This window comes from Pollicipes pollicipes, unplaced genomic scaffold, assembly GCF_011947565.3.
Source record: "Pollicipes pollicipes isolate AB1234 unplaced genomic scaffold, Ppol_2.1 Scaffold_6686;HRSCAF=7923_pilon_pilon_pilon, whole genome shotgun sequence".
NCBI lineage: Eukaryota > Metazoa > Arthropoda > Thecostraca > Pollicipedomorpha > Pollicipedidae > Pollicipes > Pollicipes pollicipes.
Genome location: NW_023596921.1, coordinates 2,653,244 through 2,675,327, shown reverse-complemented (window position 1 = coordinate 2,675,327; position 22,084 = coordinate 2,653,244). Strand labels below are relative to the sequence as shown.

General features: G+C 52.9%; 2 protein-coding genes and 1 long non-coding RNA gene across 4 annotated transcripts; 1 reads left to right on the top strand and 2 right to left on the bottom strand.

Moving 5' to 3' along the window:
* Positions 1–6,019: 6,019 nt before the first annotated feature.
* On the top strand, positions 6,020–11,043 carry LOC119107299 (tRNA (uracil(54)-C(5))-methyltransferase homolog). The gene is made up of 8 exons (XM_037230724.1): positions 6,020–6,028; positions 6,978–7,046; positions 7,501–7,671; positions 8,444–8,535; positions 8,931–9,145; positions 9,701–9,843; positions 10,239–10,317; positions 10,778–11,043. Exons 1-8 carry the CDS (start codon positions 6,020–6,022, stop codon positions 11,008–11,010), a joined length of 1,011 nt encoding a protein of 336 aa, XP_037086619.1. The 3' UTR covers positions 11,011–11,043.
* A 2,729-nt stretch (positions 11,044–13,772) lies between these two features.
* Positions 13,773–18,311, bottom strand: LOC119107659 (uncharacterized). 2 transcript variants are annotated; one of them, XM_037231178.1, is made up of 3 exons: positions 18,157–18,311; positions 17,470–17,672; positions 13,773–14,988 (listed from the first exon to the last, which is right to left on the bottom strand). In XM_037231178.1, the coding sequence occupies exon 3, from the start codon at positions 14,951–14,953 to the stop codon at positions 13,832–13,834; it is 1,122 nt and encodes a 373-aa protein (XP_037087073.1). In that variant the 5' UTR covers positions 14,954–14,988; positions 17,470–17,672; positions 18,157–18,311; the 3' UTR covers positions 13,773–13,831. The 2 variants fall into 2 exon arrangements, with proteins under 2 accessions (XP_037087073.1, XP_037087072.1); XM_037231177.1 differs by lacking the exons at positions 17,470–17,672; positions 18,157–18,311 and adding an exon at positions 17,385–17,454.
* A 2,273-nt stretch (positions 18,312–20,584) lies between these two features.
* On the bottom strand, positions 20,585–21,822 carry LOC119107660 (uncharacterized). Its single transcript, XR_005095250.1, has 2 exons — positions 21,330–21,822; positions 20,585–20,799 (listed from the first exon to the last, which is right to left on the bottom strand). It is a non-coding gene; the product is annotated as an uncharacterized LOC119107660 (long non-coding RNA).
* Positions 21,823–22,084: the final 262 nt, after the last annotated feature.

Genomic DNA, 22,084 nt, shown 5'->3' with positions numbered 1-22,084 from the left:
GGGCATCTACAGATCTTGAGACATTGTGGGCATAGGTACTGGTAGGGCTAAACATCTACGAATTGTTGGGTAGATATCCCAAAAATGTTCCACTGTAAAAAGCCTGCGCTTTTTTTAGTCATAGCTTTGTTTCATTCACACCTCGCTTCCAATTAAAACTCAAAGGGACAAATTGAGATATACGGCTTCCTTGAACCCAACGCGGACTAATAGGGATGTTAAATATTGCACTTGACATTTGCCCCTTAATTGTTGAACTTATCCTCACTCACAGCAATGCCTTGGCCTCACAGTTACTTCCTCAAAGCAAGCCCTAGGTGCAACCCGGTCCCAGGTGCAAACTAAAAGAAAAACATTAAAACATCGCTTGGCAATGAGCATACCAAGATACTTACCAAAAGACTGGCTGATACACGCCACAGATCACCATCGGCGCCCACATACAGTAGCATCGCATACCAACAAAGCAGTAGCGCACTCCAACGTTCAAGGTGGTTTTCAATTTGCCACATGTCACAGTGTTTTCCGTGTTTTAAATTTTCGTGATGTTTGCTTCATGCACAGCTGATATTCCAGCAAAGGTTTATGTGAAGCATCGTAGAAGTGTTGACACCAGTACATACCAGCAACAGTAAAATCAGAGCGGACAAGACCTTAAACACTAAAAACGTCCGTGACAAGATCAGCCATAAGCTTGGCCAAGGTTATTTGAAAAAAACACTCAAACGGCACTCGATATAGATTTTCCAATTGCTGCAAAAACTGTTTGCATGCACAGAAACACTCGCCGCTGCATTTACACCCTAAATGGACCATGCCTTTCCATTCTAAACTGAAAAAAGCGCGTTCGGAAAATGTTATTTTTTTCGAAAAAATGGCCCCCAAAAATTTTTGGTCAGCACCCGCTGCAATTGCTGCAGAAACTGTTTGCATGCAATGAAACACTTGCCGCTGCATTTCCACACCAAATGGACCATGCCCTTTCATTCTAAAATGAAAAAAATCGCGTTGGAAAATTTTCAATTTTTACTCTCAGGAGCAAAACCATGGAAATTTGCGCGCATCAAGAATGCTGTATGTTTCCAGTGGTGCATTAGTGTTTTATGATAAATCATTCGACGCGTAATCACACGGCAAACACGATGGTGTAACTTAAAAAATTAACGCATGCACAGTATTTAAGTTATTCGAAAAAGCATACTCAAGCAGCACTGGATGTATATTTTTCAATTGCTGCAGAAACTGTTTGCACGCACAGAAACACTTGCCGCTGCATTTACACACCAAATAAACCATGCCCTTTCATTCTACTGGAAAGTGTGTTTGGAAAATTTTCGATATTTAGTATCAGAAACAAAACCATGGAAATTTGCGCGCATCAAGAATGCTGTATGTTTCCAGCGGTGCATTAATGTTTTATTATAGGTCATTCGACGCGTAATCGCATGGTGAACACGATGGTGTAACTTAAAATCTGTTGGAACACAATGAATACAATTTTGGAACAAACATTCAGAGGCGTTGTTCTCAACATGCAAGCGAACACAAATCTCGCCGCTGCCACTTTGTTGCGGAAAAAGTCAAAATTCAGAAATGGACGTTTTTTCCTCTCAAATGAGGGCCAATATGAAATTCAGCACGAGTACAAAGCGGACGCATGTTCTGTGCCGGTTGACTCGTTTTGCACGAGATGGCAATTTTTGAACAAAATTTCACGTTGGTTGTATCTAACTGAAAACCTATCGGCACTGGGCAGTTTATGTCACACCATGGCTTGGGAAAGCAATTGTGCCTTAAAACAGGTGTAACGCAACACTTGTGGAGGATTTGAAAACGACCATTTTTTGGGTAGAAAACCGTTCCAAACGCATTTCTATCGAACCAATGAAAATAGAAGGCTGTGTTTACTTGTAAACGATGTAAAACGTTGTTAGCACTTGTTGACTACACCGTGTGTCCGGTGTCCGGTCCGGATCACCGGGTGATGACCAAAAATTTTGGGGTAGAATTTTTCGAAAAAATGAATATTTTCCAAACGCGTTTTTTCATTTCAGAATGAAAGACCATGGTAAATTTAGTGTAAATGCAGCGGCAAGTGTTTCTGTGCATGTCTACGGTTTCTGCAGCAATTGCAAAATCTTCATCGAGCGCCGTTTGGGAGTGCTTTTTTTCTAATAACTTAAAAACTATGCATGCGTTAATTTTTTAAGTTACACCATCGTGTTCGCCGTACGATCACGAGTCGACTGACTTATAATAAAACATGATTGCACTAATGGAAACATGCAGCATTCTTGATGCGCGCCAAATTCCATGGTTTCGTTTCTGAGCCCCGCTCCGTTTGAAAGCAGATTGCCGGTGCAAACGATACACAATGGTGGAACAAACATTGAGTGGCGTTGTTGTCAACATGCAAGTGAACACAACTCTCGCCGCGGCCACTTTGTTGCGAAAAAGTCCAAATTCAGAAACGTACGTTTCTTGTCTCAAATGAAGCCACCATGAAAATCACCTCGTGTACAAAGCGGATGCATGTTATGTGCCGGTTGACGCGTTTTGCACGAGATGGCCATTTTTGAACAAAATTTCACGTTGGTTGTACCTTACTGAAAACCTATCGGCACTGGACAGTTTAGGCCACACCATGGCACGGGAAGGCAGTTGTGCGTCAAAACAGATGTAACGCATTACCTGTGCAGAATTTCAAAAGGGGTAGTATTTGGGGTAGTAAAACGTTCGAGACTCATATCTCTCGAACCAATGAAAATAGAAGGCTGGTTTTACTTGCAAGCGATGTAAAGCGATATTAGCCCATCTTGACAACATTTTTGATCAACGGGTGATGACATTTTTGGGGGGAACATTTTTCGAAAAAAACGAAAATTATCCAACCGCGATTTTTTCAGTTAAGAATGAAAGGGGATGGTCCAGTTAGTGTGTAAATGCAGCGGCAAGTGTTTCTGTGCATGTCTACAGCTTCTGCAGCAATTGCAATATCTGCATCGAGCGCCGTTTGAGGGATTTTTTTTGAAATAACTTAAAAACAATACATCCGTTAGCTTTTTAATTTACACCATCGTATTGGCCGCGCCATTACGCGTCGAATGACATATAAAAAACATGATTACACCACTGGAAACATACAGCGTTTTTGATGCTCGCCAATTTCCATGGTTTTGTTTCTGAGACCCGCTCCGTTTGAAAGCAGATTGCCGGTGCAAACTATACACAATGGTGGAACAAATATTAATTAACGTTGCTGTCAACATGCAAGTGAACACAAATCTCGCCGCAGCCACTTTGTTGCGACAAAAGTCAAAATTCAGAAACGGAGGCTATTTCGTCTCAAATGAGGGCCAATATGAAATTCAGCACGAGTGCAAAGCGGACGCATGTTCTGTGCCGGTAGACGCGTTTTGCACGAAATGGCCATTTTTCAACAAAATGTCACGTTGGTTGTACCTAACTGACAATCTATCGACACTGGACAGCTTATGTCACAACATAGCACGGGAAGACATTTGTGCATCAAAACAGATGTAACGCGACACCTGTGCAGAATTTGAAAACCGTCGTTTTTTTAGTAGTAAAACGTTCGAAACTCATGTGTCTTGAACCAATGAAAATAGAAGGCTGCTCTGGCTTGTAAACGACGTAAATCGATTTTACCACCTGTTGACTACATTTTTTGATCACCGGGTCATGACCAACAATTTTGGGCGTGATCATTTTTTCGAAGCAACTGAAAATGTTCTCAACGCGATGTTTTCAGTATAGAATGAAAGGGCATGGTCCATTTAGTGTGTAAATGAAGCGGCAGGTATTTTTGTGCATGCAAACAGCTTCTACAGCAGTTGCAAAATCTATATCTAAGTTAGGTTAAGTTGATCAAGTGCATGGCAAGTGGCAATAGGAATTGTGCAAGAATCAGTAGCTCACAACTGCTGCTGTGATACAGACATGTTATAGGTGATGTAAGGCCTCTTTAGGTTAGGCATAGGCTACTGTCATGGGGTAAGCATTGTTGCTTTGTAAGGAACAGTGGCAAAATGTTTGCTTTCCCTGACCCCATCTTAACAGAACCCAGAAGCATTTCTATTGTGTTTGAATTAGTGATGGACTGATGTGTAGGATTCTATGGTTTTTTGTTTGAGTGTTTGATGTTTGTTGGGTTGTCTGTTGTTATTTTGTTGTTGAATTCCTTTGCTTTGTTTTGTTTTGAAAGTCCTGTGGAAAGGAATTGAAAAGTGCAGCATCAAATTATTGGTGTTAATAATTTGTTATGCTCATTATACTGTCACGAAATTACTATCCATTAACATGCGTCCGGTTGGCCGGCTAGATACCCTTCGCTCGGGTGGGTGGGGGGGGGGGGGGGGGGTCAATTTGACTCTCCTTCTGAGATCTGGGGAACTAAGAAAGCTAGAAACATCAAATTTACAGCGTGTCTTGACCTATATGTGACCTCACTTAGGTTAAGGTTTCAGCTTCCTAAGTCATGACCTTCAGGTTGAATAAGGTCAAACAAGGTCAAATTCCAGATTGGTCTCCAAAACGCCCCCAGGACCTAGGCAACTGTCTCTGAGCAAAAGATCACAAGCCCATTTGAAGTCATTGACCTTGTTTGACCCGTTGAAGGTCATGGTGAGCAAAATGGTTCAAGACTGCTCTTCGTTTTGCATTTGAATAAGCGACAAAGATTACGCTAGGCGGTATGTTCCTAAAACAGAACGTTCGACCCGGGTCATCTTAGGTCAATGGCCTGTTCTGACCTCTAAGAAGTCAACTGAAGATGTATAATGCAGTTCCTGCTGTCAATAAATTCGAAAGGAGCACCAGAAACTATGCCATACGGCGAGCCCTAGAGTGATAAATCAGGTTGGTTTTGACCTTGGTCTAACCAGCATACCTGGCTTTAGGACAACGTAATTTGCTCTTTCAATATTTGTGGTGCCTAAGAAAGCATCTCAGGGATGTATGTCTTCGTCAAACACTCCGTTGTTGTATCAGATTGAACGATTCCCCATAAATTGCCTCCGCTGAAACTATGGGCTGACTTTGACCTGTCAAAGGTCAGCGACCTTACAAGGTACATCTAACATTTGTATGCCAAATGACCCGCTATGCAATTTGCTACAGCTATGCAAAATTGGGCGTGGCTTCGCCGCGCCGTTCAGAGACCATTCGGGAAAAGCCCTCAGGGGGGGGGGTCAATCTGCCCCCCCCCCCGCGAGCGCGTGTTAATGTATTCTGTTTCACTTTAATGGCCTAAAATGTTAAAAAACGAAATAGTTTTGTCAGGTTCGTGATATTGGGTCCATGCCAACCTGAAATAGATGTCTTTGTTCTCTGAAGCATCAGTCACGAGTTCATTAGTTCCATCTTTTGTGAACTGATTTTTTCACTCCCGCACGGTCTTTTTGCGATGGAATTTTTCACTCCCACCATAGTTCAAAAGCGATTCTAGCTCCCTGCTGTTTAGTATTTATATCTACGTAACAGACACTTTTAGCACTATCTGTACTAAAAACCGTTGCCCCTCGTAGCTGCGATACGCACTAAATTTTCTCGAGGATGTGTTGCAAAACACGTACCAAATATTCTCGAGGATGGTCGGGTTATTTTGAAATGGTAGCATATAATGAAGTTAATCTGACGCTCTAAAGATAAAATAGGACGAGAGGCACACGGGAACTTGTTTGTGGCAGCGCAGCTTTAGAGGGCCTTGTACGGCATCATTTATTATCGCGGGCACCGCTGTCGCTACCCATGTGGGGCACAAAAGCCCTACTAAAGCCGACGGCACTAATGGGAGCATTTTATTTCGTTGTGTGACATCTCCACCGTTCCCGTCATACTTGGTTATCGTGTGGATAGTGATTGTTTATCCCGTTTCAACAGGCTTGTCACCCAAAATGCAGCATTTACGACAGCATATGCCGTTAATCAAGATTTTTAACAGATTCTCAAGTTCTCAACAACAGTCAAAAATGAGGCATAGCCAAAGCTCTAAGCATGAATGGAAGAGGTGAGCATTATTAGTGTGGCAGCATGTTTTGGAAGTTTATGTGCTGATTGTAGCCAAAATCCATGGGAAATTAAAACATTGAATCACAAGCATATGAGAAAGTTTGTAGCATTGTGGTGTATGACAAAAACATCTTTGTTGTTCATAGTTGGCACAACCTTTATCATATTCTGTGTTGCTGAATCAGGCCAGTCATTTATCATTGCATGTTTTTCATTGAAACTGAATTAGCAACTTTTTATAGGCAGCAAAATCTGTGCATAATAGATAATTAATGGGGTCCTTGTAATGTTTGCTATGGATAAGCAATCACATGTCTTCAGCCATTCAAAGAATAAGAAAGTAATCATACGAAGCCCAGGGGCACTATGGGAGCCTTTCCGGGAAGTATTATCTGACCAAGAAGCTGACAAGACATCAGTGGTTGATGGTTCTATGGCACTTGAGGTAAGAATATCAAGTTTTGTGATCAGCTGCACAGTATGGTTAAGTGTATCAGCATGACAGCATTGACTAATCTGTGTTGTAAGGAACAATGAAATCATAGGTTGTCATAGTTGGAGAACACAGGTGTGGATGCTTTCAAAGTGATAAGAATACCAAGGATCACAAGGCAATTTCCCAAAAACCATCCTTAGTATGTTACCTTGCACACATGCCAGCAGAATGTCATGGGAATGGCAGGCATTGCTGGTCGTGGTTGGGTGTGTCAGTTATGCTCTCCTGATTGTGTGCTCATGAAGCTTATATTTTGTACAGGTTAACTTACAGTTAGCTTTGCCTTGCACACTGTGCATACTCAAGGACATGCTCTAAGCTGACTAAATTCAAGCATTCATTGCTCTCATTAGCACCCTGTCCTTACTCAATGTCCCACCATTCATGTGCTGCCACCCACCACCCACTCCTGGCACTACCCTGACTGTGCACCCCTCCATGCCCCTGGCAGGGCATCGGTGCGGCGGCGCGCTTCTGGGGCGTGGCGCCGCACGAGGCGCACGAGCGCGCTGCCGATACGGTGACGCCGCTCTGGCGGCTCGATTACGGCCGCCAGCTGACGATGAAGCAGGCGCGCGTGCGGGCGCTGCTACGGCAGCTGGCTGGCCGGCTGGTCGGCAGCGCCCCGCCAGCCAACGGGTGCGGGTCGAACGCGCTGCCCTTCCCGCTGGATAGGATTGTGCCGTCGGTGAGGAGCGGGGCTCGGGCGGTGCCGGTGTGGGAGGGGGGGGGGGGGGAGGGGTAAGTTATACTTTCATTTTTAGTTTTTGTTCACTGTGTTTGTGCTTTGACTATCAGGGCCAGAACAAAGAGAATAACATGGCTATTCTATAAAGCATAACGCGGTTTGATTGATACCATGAATGCTCTCATGTTCGTGAAGAATCTCACGATTCATAACGTGCTCGTGTTGGGCTGTTGATGAACATGAATTCTTCGTAGAACTATGTCTTATGTGTGCCTTCCGTCAGCAGCCGCAAGTAGACGGGTACAGAAACAAGGAAGAGTACAAAATTGGCGAGGGCGTGGACGGCGACCCGAAGACGGTGGGATTCATATTCTCCAGCCCGGCGCACGGGCCGGCCCTCTGCCTCCCCGGGGACCGGCTCAAGAACTGCAAACCGCAGCACGCCCGGCTCGCGCTGGTGAGCGCTCGGCGCCGATCAGACTGCTGCTGCGGCTGCATGCCATCCTGGGGGGTGACCACGTCACGTAAAATGGCTGATGCGACTAGAATAACGGGAGCGTTTTATAAGCGGCATTACCCACAGCAGACGCTCTGTGCCGGTTCCTACCCCGAGCTACGTGTTGTGATGGATGACAGCGGGTGAGAACAGGATGTATGGTTGGGTATTGGTGCTGCTGGCCTTGTCAGGTGCTCCGTTACCTGAGAAGTTCCACGGTAGCGCCGATGGGTGAATTAAAACTTGTTTTGGCCTCTGTGCATCACTTTGCATCGTGGGATTACATCTGCATCTTTTGGTATTTTGGCATCTATATCTTTTTGCGCATGATCTGTCTAAGCATACCATACCTGTCCGTTCCCATAGTAAATAAATTCCATATGGAAGTCACCTGCCATCCATTCACCTTCTTTGGTCCGACTGCACTCATCTGCTCCATCTGCGCCGCCTGCCCCCCCCCCCCCCCCCCTTCTCTCCCGCGGCGTCAGTACCGCCAGTCTCTTACCGCCTGCCTCGGTCCGTCGGTGCCTGTCTGCGCCCGCGCCACCCGCACCACACAGCGTCGCCTCCGCCCGGCCGCAGGCGTTCCAGGACTTCGTACGAACGTCACCGCTGGCGGCCTGCAGCCGGCTGGACGACGGCGGCCACTGGCGGCTGCTGATGGTGCGCAGCAACCGCGCCGACCAGCTGCTGGCCGCCGTCACCTTTCACCCGCAGCAGCTGCCGGTGGCAGCCGTCGAGGCAGAGCGCCAGAGGCTGCGCGAGTATTTCTCCAAGCGGGCTGGGCGCCGCCTGCGGTCTCCATTCGCTGCTTTTCCAGGAGTGGTGAGCTGGCACTGATGCGCGGCATGTCCGGGGATGTACAGCTGGCAGGCTGTCCGCTGACTGTCCGCCGATGGTCTGGGAGAGTTCTGAAGGACTGGTCGGAGAGGGTGAGCGGACGACTTTCCCATTTAATCGTATGAAGCGCTCACTTACGATGCGGATCTTGTGTGCTGGGGGAGGTGGGGACGCGAGTTAGAATGCAGCTCTGAAGCCACGCAGGACACGTCTTCAGGCTTGTGGTTGACGTTTGCTTGCGTTGGACAGTTTAAGCAGCCGCGACTTAGTGCACACCTGTTTAATTGTTCCCCAGAAGGTCTTCATGTCGGGCGTCCGGCCTCACCCCTCACGTGTGGTGACGGGAGACCCCTGACCCCGTGACCTCCGCTCCGTTTCAGCCCTCACGCACGGTGTTCGGCGGAGCAGGCTCCGTACCAGTCGCTGTTCGGACCGGGCGTGCTCGAGGACCGGCTCGGCCCCGTACGCTTCCTTGTGTCGCCCGATTCGTTCTTCCAAGTGAACTGCGCGGCGGCCGAGGTGCTGTACGGCGTGGTGCGGCGGCAGGCGCGCCTCACCCCCGCCTCCGTGCTGCTTGACCTCTGCTCCGGCACAGGCAGGTCCACGCGGCGCGACGCGGCGCCGTGCCGCACTTCACGTATGAGAGGTGGAGGTGGGGCAGTGTGCCCGGTGGGGTATCCCGAACGTGATGCGCTTGGGTGCGTCAGGCGGGGTGTGAGAGTGGGTGCTGTGCACAGGTTCTGTCTGCGGTCGCAGTGGGTTTTGGTTTGTGGGAGCGGGTGTCGTCCCGATGGTTTGGCAGGCCTCGCGGCTGGATGTTGTGCAGAGTTGAAGATGGCGGCCGTGGGAGCACCCTAGGACGTGACTCATGGAGGCCAAGGATAAGCGCGCTTCACCTCCCACGGGCAAAGAGGCCTATATCAGTGTTCTTTTCGCGGACTGGTGGGTATCCATGGCTTTTGACGATATGCATGGCCTTAAGACGTAGATCGGCAACATATGCGAGCCGCTTCAGGAGCACGGCAACCCGCGGCTGGACGGCCGACACCGGCAGGCTGGTCAGCTCGGGATGCTGTTGCCCTGGGTTAGCCGCCTCCGCGCGCTGCTGATGTTTCGGTGTCGCGTGTGAACGCCCTCCTGCCCGTCTCAGGTCCGGTCAGTCTGCTGATGGCGCGCCACTGTCGCACCTGCGTCGGAATCGAGGCCTCGCGCAGTGCCGTGCGCGACGCCAATGAGAATGCCGCGATGAACAACATACAGAACGTCGAGTTCATCGCGGGGCGGATAGAGAAGGTGGGTGCCAGACGGGTTGCCAGATTCTTCGTCGTGGTCCATTCCTCTTCGAGCTTTCCATGTCTCCGGCTCGATGCGTATTGAGTGCATGTCCGAATTCGTTGGCCAGCGCGATTCTCCTCAATTATTCAATTGACATGTCAATGATGTGGGTTTACGCGTTATATTTTCAGCATTCTCGTTGTTTGTAGCTGCTGATGTGCACGATTTTCTCCCGCAGAAATCAATCACTGGTGTAAGAATGAGTGATTGTGTGTGTCTCGTTCAATCAACGTTGATGTATCAGTGAGCTTCTCCTCACGACAGTGTGTGACGTTATCTAGCATGCGGGTCTCTGACGCCGTTCTGACGTGCACTCCCTGTCGGTTGCTCACTGGCGGGCGGCCACATTCCAGGAGTTGTCACCGGTCGTAGCGGATCTCGATCTCTGCTCCGACATGGTGGCTGTCGTCAACCCGGGCCGAGACGGAGTAGGTGAGTGGTCGGGGGCGGGGCTGGGGGCCGCCGAGGCGGGACTTGTGCAGGCGTGAAGCACCCGTTGCCGCTGCTCCGTGTGCTGTGCGAGGCGTGAAGTTGGGGATGGGCAGCTGGAATCGTATCCGCCGGCGATGATCGTACCGTTGTGCCGTAACGTCGTATCACTGCAAAGTGTGGACCCTCACATGCCCTGCTGTCGCTGACGGGGCCGCAGGTAGCGCGGCGGTGTGCACGTGAAGACAGCAGCTGAGTCACGTGCTGCCCTCCCCCCCCCCCCCCCAACCTGACGCCGCCGACCTCGTGTGGCTGTCCACGCCTGATCGGCCCTGGTCATTGATGTGATCGGTGTTTCGGTATATGCCGACGGACCGTTGGTCTCAGCGGACCGCCGCCACTGGCGGGTCTGTGACCCGGCCGCCCGCCCGGCTCGTGTAACGGCCACCGCCTCTGGCGCCAGCGCCACCGGTGGTGGAGCAGCTGCGGGCCGCGGCGCCGCTGCGGCGGCTCATCTACATTCGCCTGCAAGCCGGACCACCCGCGCACGGCGGCCAACTTGGCAGCGCTCTGTCGGCAGGATGGACGGGCGCCGCCTTTCCGGTTGACACGCGCCGCGCCCGTCGATCTGTTCCCGCACACGGACCATCTGGAGCTGGTGCTGACCTTCGAGAGGTAGTGTCGGTGCTAACGTGACTGGTAGCGTCGCTGTCACGGCCGGCGGACGTGCGTGGGTAGACGAAGGCGGAGGAGTACGGGAAAAGAGACCGCGGCGGGCTAGGTTGCGCTCAAAGCGTGTGGGCGTGATGAAGGTCTGTGTGTGGCCACACATCGTGGGGGCCAGCGGGGGGGGTGGGGGGGGGAGGGGGAGTTGAAGGTTGGGATGGTGAGTTGGATGAAGGCCGATTCGGATGGCGGATTGGGGGAGTGAGTCGGACGGGGAGGTAGCCACGTAGGGCGAGTATGGCTCCAATGCTGCGTAATCATGCGTATGACACAAAGATTGCGTGTCCCAGCCCACGGGTCATCGGTCGGGACCCTGGGTAGTGTGTGACCGCGGCGGGTGACTGCTCCAGCTCGGTGATTGTTCAGACAGCGGAGTATCTGTGGGATGATGGGCAGGTGACTGTGGGATCGCCCCACTGTGATCACACTGCGCCTGGTAACGACGCGGCGGCCCTGATTGGTATCCTGGTGTGATCAGAGGGGTGCTGGGTGCTTTATGTAACAAATAAACTCAGCTTGCATACCCGGGCTGCCGTGCAAAGGTAAAACCACGTATGTCACGTTGTCTCGCAAACAAAATGTTCAGAAGAGGCCATTTTCTGTTTAGTGCGATAGCTCACGTCGCAAATCTCGTATTGATTCAAAAATTATACCATTGGAACCTCCTGTCGATACCGCATTGAATGGAGCTTATCTCTCACAGCATTGCGCAACACATTTTCCACAGTTCACAAACGTTTTTTTTTACTAGGGCGAAATTTATCCAACCAAATTTGCTTATTGCAAAGGTAAAACACGTATGTCACTCCCGAGCATGGCAAAACACGTATATCGCGTTTTCCTGAGCCGAGTACCGTAGACAAAAACACGTATGTCACTAGCGGATGACATACGTGTTTTTGCCGCCAATAGATGCACACTGTTTAATGCACCAGCACTTTGAAATGCATGAGCAAAAACACGTATGTCCCTATGCAAGCACGTTGTCATGCAGAGCGAAGTATTCATAGTGTGGCCCTTGCTGCACGTTCTCAACAGTTTTGCATGACTGGCCGTGTATGACACATCAGTTTCACAGATGAAACACCAGTTTTGCACGACTCAGAACCATGTCTTTTATTCGAAACATTTTGTGTGAACTTCTTTTACGAGAACATGCAAACAGAAACAATGTCGACGGCGAAACTTGCGTAGCGGCATCTGCCGCGGCGCACGCTACCGGAGACGGACGGGAGGTTGACCACAGCCCAGTTACATCACAACGTATTAAGTAAAGACCAACGCCCAAAACTGCCTCTGAACCTACGGACGTACATGAGCATCATGGCATGCCCAGTTGAGCACCGCAGGGCCAACTACCTTCGCTTTTTTCACTGCACTGTGCGCTTCTTGCGACCTTGTGGCGACTTGGTTGTGTGCTTCCGCTTGCCAAACGTTTGTTGTTCGTTTGGACTGGCCTGCCAGGTCTTCCCAGAACCTTTTCTTGTGGGCAGGCATATGCGGAGCGATATGGCGCAGCACTTCGGGCACCTTCCCAGGCGCACCAGTCATTTTCGATGTCGGATTGAGCTCTGGTTGCTTCGTTGGGTCGAACGTCGTATTGTTAAGTCATACGCTTTATACGACACTTGTTTTGACGTTTGTGTTTGTAAACACGAGGTCAGAACCCCGTCTGACCTGGATGGACTTTAGCTGAGCCAACGTATGGCCGCTCGTTGTCTGGAGTCAGTTTTTTCAGCTTCGCTCCACTGATGCCATCTTCAGCTTGGCGCGTATTGTTTCCGGGAGACATTAGCACGCTCTTCCCACCAGTGGCCTCTACTGCTGTGACATAGTCCGAAAAATCTTCCACCCTCTCGGTTGCTTTTAGCTGCCGTGAGACGGTCTGGTGCATGGCGTCAGCTGCCATCGCTGTGTGCCCTGGCTCGAGGAACTTGAAGGTGGCAGTCGTGATGGCGTTCTGCGGTGAGTGTACGAGCTGGAGCATGGCACTGATGAGCGCCCAGTTCTTGTTTTGCCCAGCGCGGTTATCTGCCCAGATGGTAACCGCCTTTCTGTTCCGGCAGCTGGTGTCTAGGTGCAGGTAGAAGGCGGCCGCCACCTCCTCCGCCGACCGTCCCGCGGCCGCCTCGTGCCACACCACGCAGGCGCTGTCGGTCCGTTGCAGATGACGCCGTGCAGTTTTCATCTCCTTGCTCGGCATGACCACCGGGAATGTTTCGTTGTACGCAATCAGACGGGATGTGAAAATACACTCTTTTATCGGCATGATGGGCAGTAAGGTCACTTTCATCATATCCGCCGTCACTATCCCTCCACAGTCGGTCAGCGTCGGCCCGGTACAAATCCCAGCTCTCCTTAGCAGCATGAAGGTGGTCATCGTGTGCCGAACACTAAAAGCAGCTATCTTCATGGTGATCGGGTTCCGCGATCAGGGCGACCGTGAACTTTGGCGACGTGTTGGATGTGCACGGAAACACTTCGAGCATTCGTCGCCAGAGAGTTGGGTGTCGCCGATGTTGAGGCGTCTCACGGACTGCCGGTACCTCTGCCGTGAGCAGGCCTCCACCTCACCACGGCTTGCTGCCTCCATGTAGTCTGTGTACATCTTTTGTTACGTCGTGCGGGGGGTACAAAGGATGCGGAGCATGCTCATACCGTTAGTGGTGTTTCACTGGATTGGAGGACATAATATGTTGAGATATTTTGTCTTCGTCCTTTATACTTGGCGTGCTTTTGCCTCGATGATTACGGGGTGATGCATAGGTGGCGCCGTTCTTCACGGCGGTGATCACTGCCTAGTCGGAGTTCTCTCGAAAGCCCAGCGTGGACACGAAGAATGGTTTGCAAACTTCGACAGGTTTCTTGTTGTCGCTCGTGGATGTGTCGCCTGCGTTCTTCTCCGGTGGTGATGGAAGGGTCCATTGGAAGCTGTTGTTTTTCCGTGGGTCCATGTTCCCTCTGTTGTTTTTTCTGCGACACTGAGACGGAACCCGCAGGACGTACGTGCAGTACCACTGCCGTCATGTTTCCCTCCCCAGTGCGCAGACCTCGCCGTTGATTTCTGCCCGTCACTCAGGTCCGATCTTGGCTGCACAGCTGGTCTTGCAACTTTCAAGACATCTTGCTGGCACCGGCTGGAGCGTATGTTTTTCTGCATGACGAGGTGTCTTGTTGTGCATTGTTCGAGCGCGTACATTCTTGGTAGGCGCCTCCTGTCGTTGCTTGGTGATGTCCTTGTCCTTTTCGGCGGAGGAGGCGGAGAAGATGGAGCATCGTATGGAACAGGAGCCATCTGATTTGTGGTGTGTCCGGGTGGGGTGCTCAGCATGTTGAGCGCCTCCAGTAGAGGAGATATTTCTAGTACGGATGACGCTTCCAGATCGAGGGAAGAGGATATATCAAGCAGGGAGCACTCATTGGAGTGTACGGTGATCTCCGACGTTGTCGGCAGCGTCATCGGCCGTACCGGTGTTGCGACGATGTATGGACCCGTCACCTGCCTGGGTGTCGCAACGATGCCCTGGTCCGTCAGCCGCCCCGGTGCCGGGACGTTGTCTGGATACGGCAGTTCCCATGGTGCCGCAGCAATGTCCTGATCCAAAAACTGCCCTGTTGCTGCGACGATTTCCAAGCCCAGCAACTGCTTCGGTGTTGCGATGAAGTTGTAATCCGTCAGATACTCCGGTGTTGAGATGATGTTCAAACCCGTCAACTCCTGCAGTGCCACGATGATGTCCGGACCCGCGAACTCCTGCGGTGCGACGATGATGTCCCAACCCGCCAACTCCTGCAGTGCCACGATGATGTCTTGTGCCGTCAGCTGCTCCGGTGTTGTAACGACGACCGGGTCCGGGTCTGGACGTGCCGCTTCAGCCTGCTCCGATGCGACCGAGTCGAGACCGATTTTCATGTCTCGGGATGGTTTTAATGCCGGGTCGGGGACATCTGCAAAATTTGTTAACGTTATGATCCCTGCAACCTTTCATCATGTTACGCTTGTCTGCCGCACGATAATATTTAGATTGTCTCAGCAAACGTAGTGGAGTGTACGGTACGGTGTACGGTGTACGGTGTACGGTGTACGGTGTACGGTCATACAAATCGTTTAAATATTTCGGCGGACGCATCCGAGGTTCAGCGTAACGAAAATATTCTCACACGAATTGGCACGGGAGTAATTTCCTCCGTAAATGCAAAGCCTGTGTACGGTATAAATTAAACATACAAACCTTGCGTCCCAAAGACCAGCAGCGAGGGTTTTATCATCACCTTCAGTGTCAAACCGGCGCCTGACGTGACCTTGCGCGGCTACTATGCCAGTGCGTAAGACTCGGTGGCTTAGCATAAATGTGGCCGGCTTGTCAATTATACTTGGGATGGGCTTCTCAAACATGAAGCTGCTTACTGCGATGGAGTTCATGATTTAAACCATTTCTGCTTATATTCTTCATACTGATTTTTTCACGAGCACATGACCGTGTGAAGATGGCGCCAGGGCATGTTCTGTCTGGTGCGGGACGAACCCTCAAATTTGTGGTTGCTACTGTTAGTTTTGTTTGTCTTTCGGGTAGTTTCATTACACCTCGTTCGTTAATAACACTTTTAATTGAAAAGAACTCGCCTTGCACTAGTCCTGCACTCCTCGGAGGCTTATAGACTAGGCCTCCTGACCATAGCTTCTTGCGGTGTAGCATAGTGACGGCTGACCCACCACAGTGGCATCTTTTTAAGGCATAGTGAGACTGCCCCTTGCTCTGGTCCTCCCACTGCACGAGTACATGCAGTCTTCCGCCAACTACTCTTCGATACGCACACGGTATTTGCCCTTTATGGGGCTTCATAGTGCATCCAGCTATTTCGCGACTGTTGAGTCGCTTACGTTGAAGGACTCGGCAGACGAAGACAACAAATCGTAAAATAGCTTTACATCTTGTGGACACTTCACTCCCGCTGCGATCGTGGCGGCAATGCTACGAATTTATTTAAGCGTTGATTTACTACAGTACCGCGGTTAGCGTGCGTGTATATAGCTTGAGCAGCGCTATCTTGAGGCACTCGCGTCCCGGAGATCCCAGTCAAAAGCACGTATGTCAAGCTGTTGCACCGCATGCAAAGATAGAAACAGGCACGTCCAAAGATGCGCGTTTTGTCACTAGTTGGGACATGCGTGTTTCTACCTTTGCATCTTAGCGAATTTGTATAACATACGTTTTTTCTCAAAATCACTCACGAAATAACTTCACAAAAAACGTCCAACAGTATAAGTGAGAGAACCATCAGATGCAGCTTGTTTTGGGCAATCGAACGATATAAAAAAGCCTTTTTTGGCCAAAAAATGACATACGCGGCTTTACCTTTGCACGGCAGAGGGCTTATGAAGACGGTTCTGCATTGGCCAGAGGGATGGATGCCCAGCTTGGGCCGTGTCTCAGTGACGTGCTCGCCAGTCACGTGACCATGTGATGACTCCGCCGTGTTGTTTCTGGTGTGTCACCTTATCTGATGTCATGGATGCACACAAGTGGCAATAAACAAACGCATCCCATGCGTGAACGTATAGGGTGAATATTCTGCTCGAAACCAAACGGGCGTGCGGATCATCTGTTTTTGGAGGATAAGTGTAAAGAAAGCAAAGCGAATCACTTGACGTTTAGTTTGACAAAGGATATCGGACCAAATGACTTGAAGCTAAAAGATCGCACGAGTCCGCGTCGGCACTGCTTTTTTTTCCTCACGTTCTGTGAGATTCGATTGGGTCTAGAATATAGCCAACAAAATACCATCACTTCCGTCGCAAGGACATGCGCTTCAAACACCCAACACTCATTTTAGTCATCTGAGGCGATGCGCTGGATAATAAATGAAAACGTCATTACAAGACTCCGCCTCCAAAGGAACCAACAGTAACGTGCCATGAGCGCTGCTTGGGCGCCGCGGAGGGCTCCCGGTGGCGGGGCGCGACTGTTGCCGGCTACAGTCTGCTCCGGCCCTCCGCCAGAGTCACCCTCGGGCCCATCTCGACCATAACCATGTCCATCAGGTGCTGGGGCACGGCCGCGAGATGTTGCAAGTCGGGCGTCTCTAGCGGCTCCTCTGGAGTTGACTCATGAGGAGACTGTTTCCCCTGAGGAGCCTGTCTTTCCTGAGGAACCTGTCTCTCCTGAGGAGCCTGTCTCTCCTGAGGAACCTGTTTCTCCTGAGAAGCCCGTGTTTCCTGAGGCTGCTCTTCGGACGCCGTTCTGTCCCGGTTTGTCTCACCACTACTACGCTGAATTGGCAGCGCGTCTGCCAGCCGGCGCCGGCTCTGCGACGGCGGTCAGTTCCACGCGGCCCGTCCGAACCTGCCCGTCGGGAGACCGCCGACCCGGCGGTCCACGCCCACTCGATCATGGCCGCCTCCCACTGTCGTCCGCCGCTGGCCGTCACCTCCGGCAGTGCGGCCGCCTTGCCGACGGGTGGCGGTGAACTCGTGTGATGCTCGCGGACGTCCCACGTCAGGTGTGGCGGCCGCGTCTCGACCGCCAGACCCAGCGACGTCGTAGTGACTGCTGTGATCGCAGGGATGCTGCTAGTGGTCTGGGATTCGTGGTCTCCGGCCGCAGTGCGCGATGGCTGTGGTTGGGCCAGCGCTGAAAAAGAAGCGTGGGACTTCGTTCGATGAATGCGGCAAGAACGGTGACATCGGTTAAGGCCAACAAAGACCGCATATTGTCCTCAGCGTGTGTCTACGAAAACGAGGCTGACGCGGAAAAGCAGTCTAATTACCGCTCGTCTTGCTGTAACCACCTTTAAACGCTCGGACCTACATACCCTGGCATAGCCCCGCAACTATACGGAGAGGGAAATATAGATACTTAAGAGAATGTGAACAGACAAGATACCAATACTATTCTATGTGGGTTACAGGCCCATGTTCCCAGTCACCAGTTTGTGGCAGTTCTCATCTTTGATTGACAGATTGACAGCTGGACGTCATTACTGTCATGTGCGCTGAAGGTTGAGTTACGATGGCATGCTATTCACAGCAGCCCTATGGCCGTAACCGAACGTTCGGCGTCACACTAACCCGTCCGCGATCATATCGGCCAGGCGAAGTCCGGTCAGCGCACATACTCGGTCTGTGCAGAGCCGCAGCGGTGTTCCCCTCCGGTCTCAGCTGCGGTGGTCCGGTCCCATCCCAGCGCTGGACCCTCCGGTCTCAATTGCGGTCCGCCGGTCCTCCTCCGCCCGGCCGGCGGTGGTCCGGTCCGCCGGTCCTCCTCCGCCCGGCCGGCCGTGGTCCGGTCCCGCCTCGACGCCGGACCTGCGACCAGTGCCCGTCCGGCTGAGGAGCGCCCGTGGAGAGGACGCGGGCCCGCCAGCCGCCCTGCCTCGTCTCCCGGGCCGCACTGCGCAGCTACACGGCTGCCCCAGGCAGGTGGGTCTCGCCTGGCTCTGAAGTGGGCTAGGCCCGGGAGAGGGTCGCGGAGCAGTTCATGGGCGGCTCCAGGACTCGGCTGAGAGGCGGTCAGAGGCGCACCCGGTGGAGGTGGCCAGAGGTCTCGAAAGAGGGAATTAAGGGGTGGGTGTGGTCTGTTCACAGCTTCTCGTGTTGACGTATCTGTTGTGCCTTCATACGATTCGCTTGGGTATGTTCTCGGCGCCAGTTTCGCGCTTGTTTTTTACTGATCATCGCATGACCGGAAGCGAGTCGCACAATGGCAGCACTATATTCTTGGCCTACATTTGTGATTGCGGCCGTTAAGTTTTCTGGCCATCTGAAGCTTTCTTGTTTCACTCAGCAAGTCTATACAGCAAGTCTATACCGTACCCATGTAAGGGTGGCCCAGTCTGGGCTCGCTGTGCCACAGTACTAGCGCAAATTACAAGGCAGACATCAACAAGGCGCGGAAGCGGCCATGTATTGTGGCACAAAAACGGGCATCGGCACTCGGCAACAGGTCGGGATATTTATTTTCACCCTAAGCTAAGCTCTAGGCAGTGCCTAAGTTACGTCGAAAAAATTGGATCCTTATCAAAAGTAGACTAAACATACCATTGTCTACAAGATAACGATAGCAGCACGCCATCATGGTGCTATTGACTGCTCGGAAATAGCACCATGATAGCGTGCTGCTATCGTTAAGCAGTCAATCTGACGAGGTCGGTCTGCCGATGGTCTGCAGCCTGCGAACTGAGCGGTTTCAGTAGGCAGGACGCTACCGAGCGCCATTACACTATTTACAGAGTAAGTGCTTTTGTATTGCCGTTGGATGTCAAAGTACCTACCGCTCCAAGGTACGCGCGTGATGTAAAGTGGCTTTATTATTTACGCTGCGAGATTTAAGCACCGCGGCAGATCAGCAGACTCGCTTCCAGTGTTTCAGTCTGAACTGCCGTGGCGGGGAAAGAGTAACGCGCGAGAACCTTGCTCTCCACACGCAGAGAGGCGCAACCTGCATCCGCTTCCGTTGATGTGGCTGAACATGGGTTTTCTGAGCGCGACGCCACAGGGTTATTGTTTTCCGATGACGGCGCGGGCCCAGTTGAGCATCACAGCGCCGGTGGAGACGCCGTGTTACTGTGCGCCGCTGGCGGATCCGGATTCAGTGTAAGTCGGGATAAACGATATGCACCTCAAGCCAAGTTAAGTTTCGTAGGAGGCGACGCCGCTCGATGAGCATTCAGGCTCCAGCCTCGAAACAAACACAACAGCTAAATCCGACGTTGCTCCGGATATATTGATCATGCCAGCATCACCCCCGTCTCCGCGGCGCATGCTCAGCGTTTCTGGTTGAACACCCCGGGCCTCAGTGGAGCTAGGTGACTCCACACCATACCGCCTCTGCGTCGATCCGACTACGAGACTGCCGCGCTAGGACGCGCTGGTTACGCTGTAAAGCTGGCTACTGCCGGACGGCGGCCAACTGGAGGGGGGGGGGAGGGGGGACTGTCAGCACGCGCCGGACACCTGCCCGGTAACCAAATCGATCTCTTGTGCGCGTCATGGCCCATGCACAACAGCGCTGTGTTGCGGGCCTTCGGCTTCGACTCATGTCTGGTCTTCAGAAGCGGGCTCTCCCGTAGACACTCGGCATCGGGGCGAACCCGTTCTTCCAACGCGCGGGCTCTCCCCTAGACACTCTCGGCATCGGTGTGAAACGGTTCTTCTAACGCGCGAGCTCTCCCCTAGACACTCTCGGCATCGGTGTGAAACAGTTCTTCCAACGCGCGGGCTCTCCCCTAGACACTCGGCATCGGTGTGAAACAGATCTTGCAACCCACGGGCTCTCTCATTCGACTCACATCGACGGCAACGCGAGGACCCTACCGGGAGCCCTGCGTTCAGTCACTGTACCGGGACCTACACCCGATCTCAGGCAGACCCATGAGGGGAGGGTGTTGGCGTCAGCAGACGTCAGAGGCGGTCCGTCAAGCTGGGGTCCGGCTGCGATCAACGGCACGAGCCCACCGGGCAGCCCCACCCCGTCGCTCGGGGCTCCGGCACCCCAGCCGAGCAGAACGCAAGCCTCGCCACGCGCCGCCGAACCAACACACTCGCTGTGAGCACTCACATTAGTGTATTTCAATAACAGCCGTGTAGTAAAGCGGCCCGACCTCCGGCCGGCACCAGGTGGCCAGAGCGGGCGGCAGTGACAGGCGGGCGAGCGGAGCCTCGGCAGGGGGTGGGACAGCGGCCTGACCCCGGTCGCTAACTGCCGCCACCGCCGTACCGGGTGATCGGTCTACGACCGCCGCGCCGAAACTCCATCGATCCTGGAACAGAGCCGACGGCGTGAGCGCCGCGGGGCTGACGAAGGACGGCGGTCCGCGTTAACAATGAACGGATGCTGTGCCGAGTCCCTCACAGGCCACCAACATTTCAACGACGGCCGATAGTTTTTAGTTGCTTTGACTTGTTTTGGCATGTACGGCGGAATGGTGACCAATTCATGATCCTCCAGATCCCACATGCAGACCCCGCCAATCTATTCAGATCCTGACGAAGTGGCAGGTGAACTAAATTTAGAAGCATCGGCCGGTGGCGGCATCCATTTTATAACACACGTCTCCGGATTAACACCTGCATGGTTTACTTCGTCTCGCGATCAGCTTGTGGCAAACCATACCATTCCCATAGAGCAGAGGCTTACACAGCCCAACCACTTCAAAGCTAGTTTCGAAACATCTCAGTGGTACGCGAAGTCTCGCGAGACCCGTGCGCCGACACCACGCGCCAGCACGCCGTCCCGTCTTCAGAGCCCTTGCCATCCCGTCACACGTCACGTGACTTCCGTGACACTCACCTCTGAATGGAGTGTCACCCAGATCGGGAGGTGGACCCCTGCCTCGCCCTCGCGAGTTGGCTCCGAAAGACGCGTTGTTCTCCCAACGTCCCTGTCCCCTGCCGCCGCCTCGGAAACCGTCTCTGAACAAGTCCTCCTCCCAGTGGCGATGTCCGCCTCTTCGCGGCCCGTTGCTGTACGAGTTCTGCTCAAACTGCCGCGGACTTCTGCCGCCGCCCCGGGAATCATTTCGGGGCGGGCCATTGTCCTCATACTGCCGTTGCCCTCGGCCGCCGCCTCGGTTCCGAAGACGAGGGGGTACGTTATCGTCCCACTGCTGCCGTCCTCGGCCGCCTCCTTGATAACCTCGGCTGGCCTGGCCATCCTCCTCCCACTGCCTCTGGCCCCGGCCGCCACCGCGGAAGCCGCGTCCTCCTCGTCCCCGCCCAATGGCGCCGCCCCGCGGCCCGTTCCTGTAGACGCCGCCACCGTCGCCATGTGCGTGGCCGTAGCCACCGCCGCCGCCGCCGCCGCCGCCGCCGCCGCCGCCGCCGCCGCCGCCGCCGCCGCCGCCGCCGCCGCCGCCGCCGCCGCCGCCGCCGCCGCCGCCGCCGCCGCCGCCGCCGCCGCCGCCGCCGCTGCCGCCGCGCGGCGCCGCACTATAGCCCTGCACGTCCCGCGCCTCACGCATGCCTCCGCTCCGGCCACCGTGACTGAAGAGGGCAGATGTCTCCTCTGGCTCCTCGTCGTAGGTGGGCCGCGAGAGGGGCTGGCGG

Excerpts from the sequence above, each read along its gene's own strand:
- LOC119107299 (XM_037230724.1), top strand. Across the intron at positions 7,672-8,443 it reads AGCACGCCCGGCTCGCGCTG|CCGTCGAGGCAGAGCGCCAG; the intron begins GTGAGCGCTCGG and ends TGCCGGTGGCAG. Across the intron at positions 10,318-10,777 it reads CCCGGGCCGAGACGGAGTAG|CGCCACCGGTGGTGGAGCAG; the intron begins GTGAGTGGTCGG and ends CTCTGGCGCCAG.
- LOC119107659 (XM_037231177.1), bottom strand. The coding sequence starts at position 17,433 with ATGATCGAGTGGGCGTGGACCGCCGGGTCGGCGGTCTCCCGACGGGCA. Across the intron at positions 14,989-17,384 it reads GGCGGTCTCCCGACGGGCAG|ATGTCCCCGACCCGGCATTA; the intron begins GTTCGGACGGGC and ends CAAATTTTGCAG.